Source organism: Quercus suber, unplaced genomic scaffold, assembly GCF_002906115.3.
Source record: "Quercus suber isolate HL8 unplaced genomic scaffold, Cork oak 2.0 scaffold_892, whole genome shotgun sequence".
NCBI classification, from domain to species: domain Eukaryota; kingdom Viridiplantae; phylum Streptophyta; class Magnoliopsida; order Fagales; family Fagaceae; genus Quercus; species Quercus suber.
In genome coordinates, this window is record NW_027070318.1 from 187,255 (window position 1) to 199,927 (window position 12,673).

A 12,673-nucleotide genomic window follows, 5' to 3' on the forward strand; every position below is an offset into this window, starting at 1 on the left:
GCGTGTGGTTTGTGCAGTTTTCTTATTATAAAACCACACTGCACTATGCTATGCGGTGCACTTTTACTTGTGGTGCGGTGTAGTTATACCATTTTGTGGACAGTTTTTACCATTCGGTGAACACCCCTGGTGACAACCCAAGCTGCCACCAATAATGAATCCTAAAAAACCCAACCCACGGGAATAGATTCATTGCCTATGGCCAAATCCAATCATACATACGTGCCACAATCCAAAAGGAAAATCAGCAGGAAAGTCTTAATAAAAGTGACTATGTATATTTAGTTACCATTGTTGTTATATTATGACTTGTGTGAAACATGTGGCTGGTTTTGTGATTGAAATTAACGATACATTCATCATTTTCCATTTCTTGATAACCTGTGGATGATCATTTGATTTTGAGACTATTGACTGCAATGTAAGACATTTGGGAAATATAAGAAAATCCTAGGCTCCTAGCCGGATTTGGGTTGGTGGTGGAGTTTGATTGGAGTGTGGAGGTAGTACAAAGGAGATTGGTAGCAAGAGGGGAAGTGGGGCAGTTTTGGATTTAACGGTGAGTTAGTATGAGTTTTTTATGAAAATAATTCTTTTTTTTAGTGGATTGATGAGGCGGTGTAATCTTAGCTTTTTATTTTAAAAGGAAGATTAGGATTACAGGAATAGCTTTTTATTTTAAAAGGAAGATTAGGATTACAGGAACTCTATCTAATAGAGTACCCTAAAAATTCTTAAGAATCTTGATCCATTATATAAGGCTTATGAGTAAATCTTGGACGTTCATGGTTACAGCTATGAGCTATCCAACTACAAACGTGCGGCCAAAACATAAGAAAAAAGTAAGAATTACTCACTAAATTTTATTTTTCCCAAAGAATTCAAACATAAATAATACCACGGAAATCAATTATTCTAGCTTAGAATAAGGTTAGATATAAATAGTGAAAAACCTCTACTACAAACTGAATAATGAAAATAATAATTTCGACAGCAAAGTCCTATGCAAAAGGGTTTCCTCCAATAGAACTGAAAGGCCCCTGTGATGGAACATTCCTGCAAACCGAATTTCATCAGACTTAGCAGGATATACATAGCATGCACGTGCTAAAGACAACCAAAATATAACACAATCACCTTCTACAAAATAATTCGTCAAACAAACCATCTTCAAAATAATGACAGGAAAAGAAATCATCTTACCCTATTTGGGAGCTTGGTGCTTGCCCTGCCATATATGTTAAGCCACCTACAGAATCAAACCAAAATTTAATCAAATTCAATGAGGATGTTAATGGTAGAAGACTTGGATGGATCTTCATGTTCTCATAATTGGATTATGCTGCAGGCTCTCTAGAGGAGGGTGAAATTTTTGGCCAAGTAGAGAAATTGAAAGAGAAACAAGAAAATGGATTAGGAGTACAGCAACAAGTGGGATTGGGTAAGGTCAGAAAACAAGAATATCTGATGTCGTACATGTCATCCTATAACTAAATTATATTTGTCATTATTTTCTTTAAATGTTTAATTTGTTATACAATAGTACACAAGGAATTCTTAACATTTTTTAATTATTTCAAATATTCTTTGAGGAAAAGCTACGAGTGTTTGCTTTACTGGTGGTGGCTATAAGGCGCCAAATAAGATGCATCAAACTGTGTTGCAATGCAATTAAGAAATAGAGCTCCAGCATTAACCGTTGCAAAAAAGAATCATACCCCCCCCCCCCCCCAAAAAAGTCTTCCACATAAGATGCGAGCCTTCACTTTAGAGTATTGGAATCATTATGAGAGCCTTCACTTTAGATGCCATTGGTCTCAAATTACTTGGGAAAGAATGAAAGAAGATCATTGTATTGTAAATTTCCCACAGTATTTCACAAGGATCTACAACAACCTTCTCATGGCAATTTCAAGATCAAAGAACAAGCATAAGGCAGTGCAACAATGCAAAGCTCACTCATTAAGTATCTGCCATACGACAAGACTTAGGAAATCTAATGAAAACTGTTGAAGACTTGGCTAATCAAATGAAGGTTGTTGAAAACTTGACTACTCAGATGAAGGAAAATCAACTAACATCAGACCTTGATATTGACAAAGAAGTGCAAGTGTCAACTGAAGTTTCAACGTTCATGCAACCAGAAGAATCTTTTTTTTTTTTTTTTTTTTTTGATAAAATGCAACCAGAAGAATCTATTTTCTCACATCAAGTTTGTGATTCCAGAAAAGTTTCATGAGGTGGAATACAGGGTTTATCTATTTTCAATGCTCCCAAAGTCGATTCCTCAACTGCAGCAAGTGTTATGTGCCAAAGTTTTCATCATTCAACACTTTAAAACTCAGGTCAAGTTTTCTCCAAGCAAGGGAGTATGATGCAGGAGCAAAACCAAAATTATTTAAATTTTATATTTTCAGATTTTTGTATTTATCATATAGGAAATTGGATAATTGTAGACTTTTATTCGGATAGGAATTAGACTTGAGATTAGATAGGGATTAGTATTTGAGTTCAATCAAGATTAGTTTTGGTATTTTGTTATCTTTATCTCTTTATTTTTCCAGTTCTAGCTCTATATAAGAGACTAGTTGTTAAGTGCTGACTCCTAACAACTTAGGTGCTGACTCCTAACAACTTAGGTGCTGATTCCTAAGGGTCCTTAGGTGCTGATTCCTAAGGGTTTAGCTTGGTGCTGATTCCAAGTGACCTAAGTGCTGTTTCTTAGGTTTATCCTTTACTTTTCTTGTTATTTTATTTTTCTATTGATTGTCCTGCATCACTAGAAACACTCATACAAAGAAAACCTTAAAATAAGCTCTTTGTTAATTTTGGTAGAGTATGGTACGTAATTCCCTTTTGGCATTTTGTGTTTTTAATGTCATCTCTCATGTGTTGTGCCATTACTTCATATTCTTGGATATTCTAAAGTTACTGTTCACACAGCCCCTGAACAATTCTTGTTTCTCTCTAATTCTTCTTCTTTCCTAACTCTAAACCCACCACAATTAAACGTCTACAAATTCTCTAGAAGAGACTTTTTTTTTTCAAGATAGCATGTGAGGACTTTCTACCTATATACAAAATTCTTTTTCCTTTTTCTTTTTATATATAACATAGGAGAACTCCACTCAAATTAGTTGAGTTGTATGTCATAGAGCATATTGTACAACAATCCTCACTACTATTAATCAAACTTCTACAGGCAACTAGCCCCACCCACCAAACCAGTTGCCAGGTAATCCAAATCCAAGGGCTTTTCACCAAATGGGCTAAGCAATTTATTCTCGCCCAAGAGGCATCTATATACAAAATTCTCAATCATTGATCAGATAAATTAATTATTATGAGACTTCCATAGATTTGTGAAATCAATTACTATTCTTGAATTGCACAAAAGAGATAAATGTTAACTAGAATATTATGTGATTAGTTGCTATCCAAAATGTACAATTCAAGAGGCAATTCGAAACATTTTACCAACCAAAAGAAATACCTATGACATACCATATTGCTCTGTTCCAAATCAGAATCATTAGGAAGATCAAATGGATTTGTTGATTTAAGATCCACTGCATGTGATTGAATCTCCCCCTAGAAAGAGTCATACATTACTCTGTGAGATATACAAAATTACTTCCCTAGCTAAGATCATATACCAAGAGCTCAGGCAACTAAAGGGTACAAACCATCAGAGGAAAGGATGGCCCCATGACATGTGACTGTTCAGTAGGACCTGGGGGAAAATAAGCAACATCTCTTTGAATCCCATCTTTACAGGAGTCCTGCAAATCAGATTGTTTAGGAATGAATGGATGCAAGTAAACACTTTGAAAGATATTTGAAGAGAATGCACAAACCTCTAAATCTCTAAAGCCCAAATACTGATCAGCACTTGATGAAAGACTGTGAGTTTCTAGCTGTAGTTCACTACCTTTCACATTGGCATTCAAAGGAAGGTTCCCAATGGAATCGTCAAATGCATTCCACACCTGCTCAGAATCAAAGATAGAAACTAATAAATCCCTTCAATTTCGTGATGCCATCATACCAATGAGCTCTAGCTCACATGGCAGTTCCTCTTCCATAATAATGGGATGGAGGGCAAGGTTGTAGGTTCAAAACCAACTAGCTGAGTGTGTAACTTACCAATCCAACTAAAAATAAAAATAAAAAATTACTGATGCCATTTTGAAATTAAAAGAACATCAGACTTACAAGCTGCAATCTCAATGGAGAATAGCACGATAATTTTAAGAAAACTAAACACAGCCAAGAATTTCTTTTCATCATCCATCCCACACTCCAAAAACACTTCCAGAGGGCAATTTTAGATCGTGATAAAGCTTACCGGAGTGCTTGTTGCTATCGTGGGAGCTTGAACATTGTGCAAACCATCATGCCATTGATTAGACATTATAGAAGAAGGCCCATGAACACTTTCAAGTTGAAATGATGGCCATTGTATGTTTGTATCTAAGGATGAAAACGGATCAAACTTTTCCAACAAGCCTACATCACTAGAAGGTACTTTTGCAGGGATAGGATTTTCAGCATGTGGAACAGATGCTGTGGGCTGAGGTGAATCAAACGTTGCCCATCCTTCATTTTTAGGGACAGATATTTGTGGTGTTTCTCTATCCAAGGTTGTAGCTGACTGCTGCTGAGGAATCTCTGGAAAGGAGTTTAAGGATGACAATGGAAAAGTTTGTGGAGGTTGATACACATTCACAGATGAAGCTGGAGATGGAGCCGATGATGTTGCTGGCATTTGAAACAAATCAATGGATGAAGCGGCAGAAGAGACTGGTTCTGGTACAAGGGGTGCCTTGAAAAGATCTAAACTACTAGCATTTCCGGAAACAGATGATCGTGGAAGGGTAGACACTGTACCCTGGAAAATTCCTGCAGGTTGATCCGGTTCTGAGACAACTTCTGTTAAACCACCCGAGTTATATGACTTGTAAGACAGGGAGTGGCTCTCCACTGATCCAAAGCTACTTGAAGAAGCAGTTCTCTAAATAATGGATCAAATTAAAGTCAGTTGATTGAAAAGGAGATCATCCTTTCATCCACATATTATAGAAACAGGGCCAAATGCACATAGGAATGGATTATGCAGGCAGAGAAAAAGCAGAAATAACACACATCAAAATAGCACTCAAGAAATAATAACATTGTGTACCCAGCATGTTGTTGACAAAGGAAATAAACTAATCAGTTCACCACAAGAATACAATATGAAGGAAACAATGAATTTTTGGATTTTTTTTTTTTTTTTTTAAATCAAACTTTACCTTGCTCAAACTAGATTCAGAGGAACTTTATAAATATTCCTAATCACTGATGGGGACAGACTTTTCCCACAGATAGAGAAGACATTTGCCATATTCGATATCTCTAAAGAATTTGGGGAGCAACATCATGTCTTCTGCCAAGATAGGCAAAGATATGTATACGATCCACTGACATTCCATGTAAATGGAAAAACCAGAACAACCAATTGAATCCATTTATTGATCAAAAGAATGATCAAAATGCCAAATACATTTAATGATCCTGGTCATGTCAAAGTGCCAATAGAGATCAAATCATATAAACCAGAAATATTTTCCATATCTAAGATCCGCAATCTAACTAGAAAAATGTTTTTAGGATCTGGAAATGAAAGCATTTTTAGCTGCCTTTATTTTTAGCCACTTTTATTAATACATTTGCAATAGAACAATTAAAACTTTCTGGAATCTTACAACTGCATATAAAAACACAAGACAGCTATGAAGTGTCTTATACAATCCTTATATGGTCATATATATATATATATATATATCTGTTGGCAGATCCAAAAAAGTGTCATATTAAAAAGCAGCATCATGTGATTTCAGTCTTTAAGACAAGAGATCTCAATCCTAAAAGTAGACCAACAGACCTGTGTATGTGTATATGCACATGCATGTTTTTCTGATACACATTAGAGTTTTTGAGGCAAAAGCATAAGGCAATGTTCTTCCTCTAGCCAAAAATAAACACATTGCCTGTCCAGGCACTAAAGTGCCCATCAGGGTTTTTTTTTTTCCAGAGTTAGGGAAAAAGCAAATCAATGTTTTCACCCCCTGACGAAGCAAAGCATATGACTCTCAAAGCATAAGTATAAAATTTTAGTTTATCATTCTGTATCTGGAAAGAAAAATATTGAACAAAGAAAGTAAACTGCAACCTACCAGGGAGTTCATCTCAGAGTACCTCACCGTAGAGACAAACACATGCATGCGAGGTCACACACATCACACTTTACAGTACACAAAAGCATATAGTAACAAATGTAGCTTACACTTGTCAAGCATAAGTTAAGGTGAAACTTCAGGCAACTCTATTACCACATGCAAGGAGTAAAATTTCTGCTTTGAATTTCTATATTTTTCTTTAAAGAAAATATTAAAATGTTTGGGATATAACTATCAAATGTAATCATGAATTTCCCAAACACATTATTCTAGTACACAGAAAACATAGCCACATGATATCATAGGCAAGACATACAAAATTGGTAAACAGAGGACAAATAAAACAGAAAATGCATTGATAAAGAAGCGTAACAGTAGAGCACATCTGCATGTGTAGCAGTTAGGTAGGCACATGTCATTATCCATGTATGCGTTCACCAGGCAGGTATGTAGCATATGCATAATATACATCAAAATGTATATATACTTACTAAATGCGAGCATGTATGCGACAATTGAACTCTAAAGCATACTTGGAACACTTTGCAATACCAGTGGATTTAATGCTTTATTGTGTAGGACAAGATACACAAGTTAATATATCAGGCAACATTCCCACACTGAACTATCACAGGCACAGAAAAAACATTTTGCACCAAGACAACAATGCTCCACTAATATTTGATACTTTTTTTGAAGGGATACACAATTTCAACATAAAAAAGATCATTCAAAAAATCCCCACAATTTTGTTTTTGGTTAATTACACAAACAAGTGTACAAGAAATATAACCTGTGGACGTGGAATTCCATCTGCATCTCTTTTGGAATTTGTCTCAGAAGAATTTGTTGCTCGAAAAAATAAGTCATCACTTAAACTACCCCTTGAAGTCTGAACAGGTGGGCTGTTAAATCCAACATCCTTGCGAAAATTAGGAGACTCTGCACCAGATCTGAATGGATCACCTCCACTAGACACAGAGAAGTCTGAACCTCTGGAAACTGAGCCTTCATTTGCAAACCGGTCCTCATACATTTGCTCATTTAACCGACCAGGACTGTAGACAAAACTAGACATCTTCCCCTCATAATGGCCTCGATCTGAACCAGGCTTCCTGGTAAGCGCAGCAAATTGTTTTCCATACCGTCGATCTTCATATTGATAATCATAAGGTGGACTCTGAGAATAAGAATGATAAGAACTGGCACGCCTTGCCTCGTCTTCATTGCTTCTAAGGCTCTGTCAAATCCAATAGTGAATACCATATGCTAAGCTCGTATACTAGCCTGAAGTGAGATTTTTTAATATAAAAAATAAGGACAATGGAATAAATCGTTAAGGCCTGCTTGATTCTGTTGCTGGGAATATGTTTCCAAAACTTCCAAAAACCTCTGTAAAAGTGTAAAAGATAAGAGAACATGCTGTTCTCCGTTGTTTCATTTTATTTGCAACAGAAACAGAGAAAGCCAGGAATTTTTTAGGGGGTGGCAGGGAGGACCACGAAAACATATATTTTATGCTCTTCAAAAACTAGTAATTTCAGAAAATACTTTTTGAAAAAGAAGCTACCAAATGAGTTCACCACTCCTATTTTATTTCCTCTGTTTCCAGAAAAAGAAATAACAGCTCAGAAATAGAACCAAAAGACACTATAAAGTTCTTTAACATATAACGCAAATATTGGCTCAAGGACATATTGCCTGCACATCTCTCGGAGGCTTGTCAGTAGTCTTTCCTCCAGCATATCTTCTCTCTACATACACATTCTTTATAAATTCACGTATTTTATCAACATTGCTGCAATAGGAAAACATAATTAAAAAAAAAAAATCTATATTTACCATGCTCATGACTAAAACATTATCAATAAATCACATATCAAGCACCTGCTATCAGGCAATCGCTGCCTTTGAAGGTCCCAATCCTTCAAATATAATTCTCTTGCACGCTGAAAAGAGTGAAAGTCTCATCAGCACTGAAAAGCAAACCCCTTTTACTAAAGAGGAAGAAATTAAGCCTTGTACCTGGTTACCACCGTTTTGAAGTGCTTCAACTTCTTGAGATGTAAACTTAGCCATGGATACAGACTTCACACGATGAGTAAACTCGCGACTGCATGACACCAAAATATTGATATATTCATAAAAACACTGAAGACCTAAACAAACCAGATGTTTGGCAGGCCAAGCTCGAAAAAGAACCAGCCAAAGCAATTGAAAATTTCACCAAACAGGGGAAGAAATAATTGCATTAATTTAAGGGCAGTAAAAAAACTCAAATACAATGTCCACAAAATACATTTATTGGAGGTCACTAAGAGATTAATAATGATCCATGACAAATTACAGCAGTAGAAAATCACATAAGCAGAGGTACATTATAATACATAATTGAGCAATTCCATCTTGAGATTAAATTCTATAAGGCTTCGATGTAAAACCGCTGTTTATGCCCTCTAATAAAAGATCACCCTATCAGATTTTTTTTTATTTTTTTTCCAAATAGAAAAAATAGGGAGACCACACACAAACACAATCTATTAAAAACTTAACCACTATAAAATTATCAAATTCCATGTTTTTAAAAAATGGAAAATTGACTCACATTTTCAAAACAAAGAACTGAACAAATGCGACATTTTATACCGGAAAACATCAACATCAGATTTTCAAGCACATAAAAATGAAGGGGAAAATGAACATTTTACATAAACTTTTTACAAAAGAGCCAATCTAGACTCAGCATGCTTCTCAAGCACACACAATTTTTTACCAATCTTCTATCTCATCATTACTAGTCTGAATTTCTTGGTCATCCAAACTCATCTTATCAAATTTGTCTTCTATCTTGTATTTCATCAATACCTAATGAGTTTCAAGACCTCCAAGAGATTCCATATCCTAGGCACTCGAACACAGGCAAATGAGAAGCTTAGGGGTGTCAGGGGCAGCCTCTTCGGTAATGAGCTTAGTTGTCTTCTTCTCCTTCACCGACCACCTTTTCTCTTACAACATGGAATTTGAATATTTATTTTTGATTAGTAACAATTTTATAGTGATTTGGTTTTAATAGATTGTATTTTGTGTGGTACTACCAATTATTCTATTTGAAAAAATCTAATGGCAGCAATATTTTATCAGAGGTTGAAACTAGGGGGTTTTCCACCAAACCTTATACAATTTAATCTCTAATCCATTTTGAAAAAGTCTAATGTGTCAATATTCTATTGGAGGGTGTATTGGGGGGTGGGGGGGGGCCGCAGCGCAGCGGGGTGTGAGTTACACCAGAGAATATAATTTCTTCTTCTATTTATAAGAAATTTGACTGGTAATGAAATCTTTATTGAATGAACAAAATTCTTCTATTTGAAAAAGCCAGTTTGGAAAAATTTATTAGAGGGTGCAAATTGGGAGTTTTACAACAAACCCTAATAGAATTAAATCATATTCCATCTTATATAAATTAGACATCCATTTCTTCCAACACGAATTAATAACACATAAATATAGTACAGGTTTTCTTTTTGGATATCCAATAGCTATCATCATTATCAAATTTAAACAAGTTAAACATAATTATGATTTTAAGATATAAGATCAATTTTGGACAAAGTTGGTATAGAAAGCATGGCTCCGAAACAAACATGATTATACAAGATGGACCATCTTTATGAGGAAGAGAGAGTAGCAAACACACAAAACTTAAATATTTTATTCAATGGCATATTATAGCTGTGAAAATAAAATAAAAAATTGAGAGCCCAGTTTACTTCTGATAATGCATTCTTTTTTTTTTTTTTATGATGAGGAACCCCCTTAAGGTATAAGCCAGTGGGACCACCCCTGATGGGTAAAACCCTGGATGCATACACCCCCACTAAGCAGGCATCAGGTAAATTGCAATAGAAGTCAAACCAGAGACGTCTGGGTTTACAGTTAGCCCAGACACCCCAGATGGGAGCACTTGTGATGATGTATTTAAGTACCAAACATTGCCCCTAAGACACTACATGATCAAGTAAGAAACAAAAGACCTCTTCTATTCCCTTGACATATCTAAAGATTTTAAAATATTTTCACCTAATTCCAGAGAAAAATATTACTTCCAGTGAGCAGATAGTATACTGCCAATTTACTTATCTCAATTTTTTAAATAAAATTTTTTATTTACCTATCAAAAAAATATGCTGACAAAGGATAGCAGAATACTTGAGATTTTTTTAATGGTAAGTTACACATGCATTTGGGTGGGCCTTGAGCACATGATCTCACCCTCCACCTTGTCATTTGACCAAGAGCTTATAGGCAATAATTGACCCAAAGCTGAAGTTTCCAAATGAAGTGATATAATCAGGTATGGAAGAACAAAGGACAAGATGAGAGGGATGGTGATTGCATAGAAATAGCTCAGACTGGGGGAGGTTTTGTTTAGATTTAAAAAATAAAAAGAATGTCCCTGTAATTTTACCTAACCAACAGAGAAATTAGTGTATTTAACTGGATTTAAGACCAAAACTTTCCCAAACCTGATCATGGGCATATGATACACCACCCATTCAACAATATAGACTTCAAAATAAAAATATCTCCAAGATGGTTTTATTGTTTTGTTTATAAGAAGTTTTAAGCATGCACCGTCTAATTCTAAAAAGCATGTATATGTACACGACAACACATGGCAACAAGGAAATTCTTGAAAAATTAGGACACGACATATAAATTCTTAAAAAATTAGGACACGACACAATGCAGATATGAAAATTAATCAATTAATTCATATACATTGTTATGTATCTTTATTTATTTATCAATAGACATATTTTATGTTTAACGATCAAAAATTTAAGAACATATCTAAAATCAAATGAATTTTTTTTACATAAAATAATATTTAATTCCTCTCCACAAAATGAGGGCATGCTTTGCAGGTCCAACACTAACACATGTCAAACACATGCACGTGCTGGAGATTTTGGATGCCTGTACTTGTTATGTCTAATTATTTTTTAGGTCTAATTATGAATGGCTAAGAAACCCTTCAAGCAAGGTGGTCATACATTTACAAATGCACAATCTCACTTCGTGAAAGGCATTGATTCACGATCGAAAGGGCACCATTTTTCCTTCATAAACTCCACCATGCATAGCATAAATACCAATGCACAGTCTCACTTCATCGAACGCATTGCATTGCTTTGCGAATGAAAGGGCCCATAAAAAAATATATGAAATAACCGGACTTCCTTATAGGTCATCATATAAACATCATTAAATTCAGACAAACACATATGAAATAACAAGACAGCCTTATAGGCCAAAGTGCTTTTATTTCAAAACCTTTTTCATATCAATCATCAATCAAAAGTCAAAACTACCAATTAGACATTGAGATGGACTACCACAGCAAAAGTAAAATAGTGGTGCTAACATTTACAATCACCAAAAACAAAAAAAAAACAAAAATGTGTACATTTTCCAAAGAGAAAATACTCACTGTATCCCACTGCAAGTCATACAGATGAAAGTCCAAAAATTCGTACACACATACTGAGGACCCTGCACATCACAAAAATAGGGATTAAAAATGAGGAAATTTTCGTGAACTTTCTTAGCAACCAAACAACCAATAAACTGAAAATCACAGCGCTGAGATGCTGCTATATGCAAAAGAAAAGAAGTAATTATACCAAGCCGTTACAGTTGATGCATCTCCGATTGGGAGGAAGCTTCATGAGACCACGAATGATCTTTTCATTTCGCTCTTCTTCTCTTTTGCTTCCCATTACGGAATCGAACCCTAACTTATTAGCCTGGAGATTCGACGAGAAGACTAGAGTAGGGTTTGGGTTTGGATTTTGAATTAAAGGACTTAGTGAGACACAGACACAGTAGAATTCTAATCTAATAATCAGCTCTCGATTGGACAAACGGCTGCTACTCTCATCTCATCTCATCTCATGTTCCTTTCTTTCCCGTTTTATTTTGACTCACCTTTTTTTAGTTTTGACTAGAATACAAATGTTTCTTTTCTTCTTGGAGGATCTACACTTACCTCTAATTTTGTAAAAGCTATACTATAATCAAATTTTAAAGTAAAAAAACAGTGTTTCTCAAAAAAAAAAAAAAAGTAAAAAAACAGTGGGCCTCATTTTAGCTATTATGTGTAGTTTTCTTTTTTTCTTTTTCTTTTTTTTGCTAACCATTATTAGTAGTTTTCAAATAACACTCTTTAATTCATTTTTCATTTTCTTCTTCTTCTAATTCAAATGTTTGTCATTAATTCTTTTTCTAAAGATATAGAGAGAGAGGAGATAAAAATAAATAAAATAAAAAGATTTAATCAAAAGGAGAAGAATGGTAGTACTCTTCAAACTTAATGTGTGGTGAGCATTTTGCAAAATTTTGAATAGTATTGAAGAGTTAAATGTGGAATTTTTTGTTGATTTTTTGCT

General features: G+C 34.9%; 1 protein-coding gene across 1 annotated transcript; it reads right to left on the reverse strand.

Moving 5' to 3' along the window:
• Nucleotides 1-832: 832 nt before the first annotated feature.
• LOC111996175 (probable ADP-ribosylation factor GTPase-activating protein AGD14) lies at nucleotides 833-12,259 on the reverse strand. The gene is made up of 13 exons (XM_065768146.1): nucleotides 11,909-12,259; nucleotides 11,716-11,777; nucleotides 8,247-8,334; nucleotides 8,109-8,170; nucleotides 7,923-8,019; nucleotides 7,015-7,461; nucleotides 4,349-5,014; nucleotides 3,858-3,989; nucleotides 3,687-3,782; nucleotides 3,428-3,591; nucleotides 2,767-2,779; nucleotides 1,204-1,250; nucleotides 833-1,056 (listed from the first exon to the last, which is right to left on the reverse strand). The coding sequence occupies exons 1-13, from the start codon at nucleotides 12,002-12,004 to the stop codon at nucleotides 1,002-1,004; spliced, it is 2,025 nt and encodes a 674-aa protein (XP_065624218.1). The 5' UTR covers nucleotides 12,005-12,259; the 3' UTR covers nucleotides 833-1,001.
• Nucleotides 12,260-12,673: the final 414 nt, after the last annotated feature.

Bases quoted from the DNA above. Each gene is read 5' to 3' on its own strand.
- LOC111996175 (XM_065768146.1), bottom strand. From the start codon at position 12,004: ATGGGAAGCAAAAGAGAAGAAGAGCGAAATGAAAAGATCATTCGTGGT. The intron at 8,171-8,246 runs GTACAAGGCTTA...CACTCTTTTCAG, and splicing joins TTCAAAACGGTGGTAACCAG to CGTGCAAGAGAATTATATTT. The intron at 7,462-7,922 runs GCAATATGTCCT...TGGATTTGACAG, and splicing joins AGCCTCCGAGAGATGTGCAG to AGCCTTAGAAGCAATGAAGA.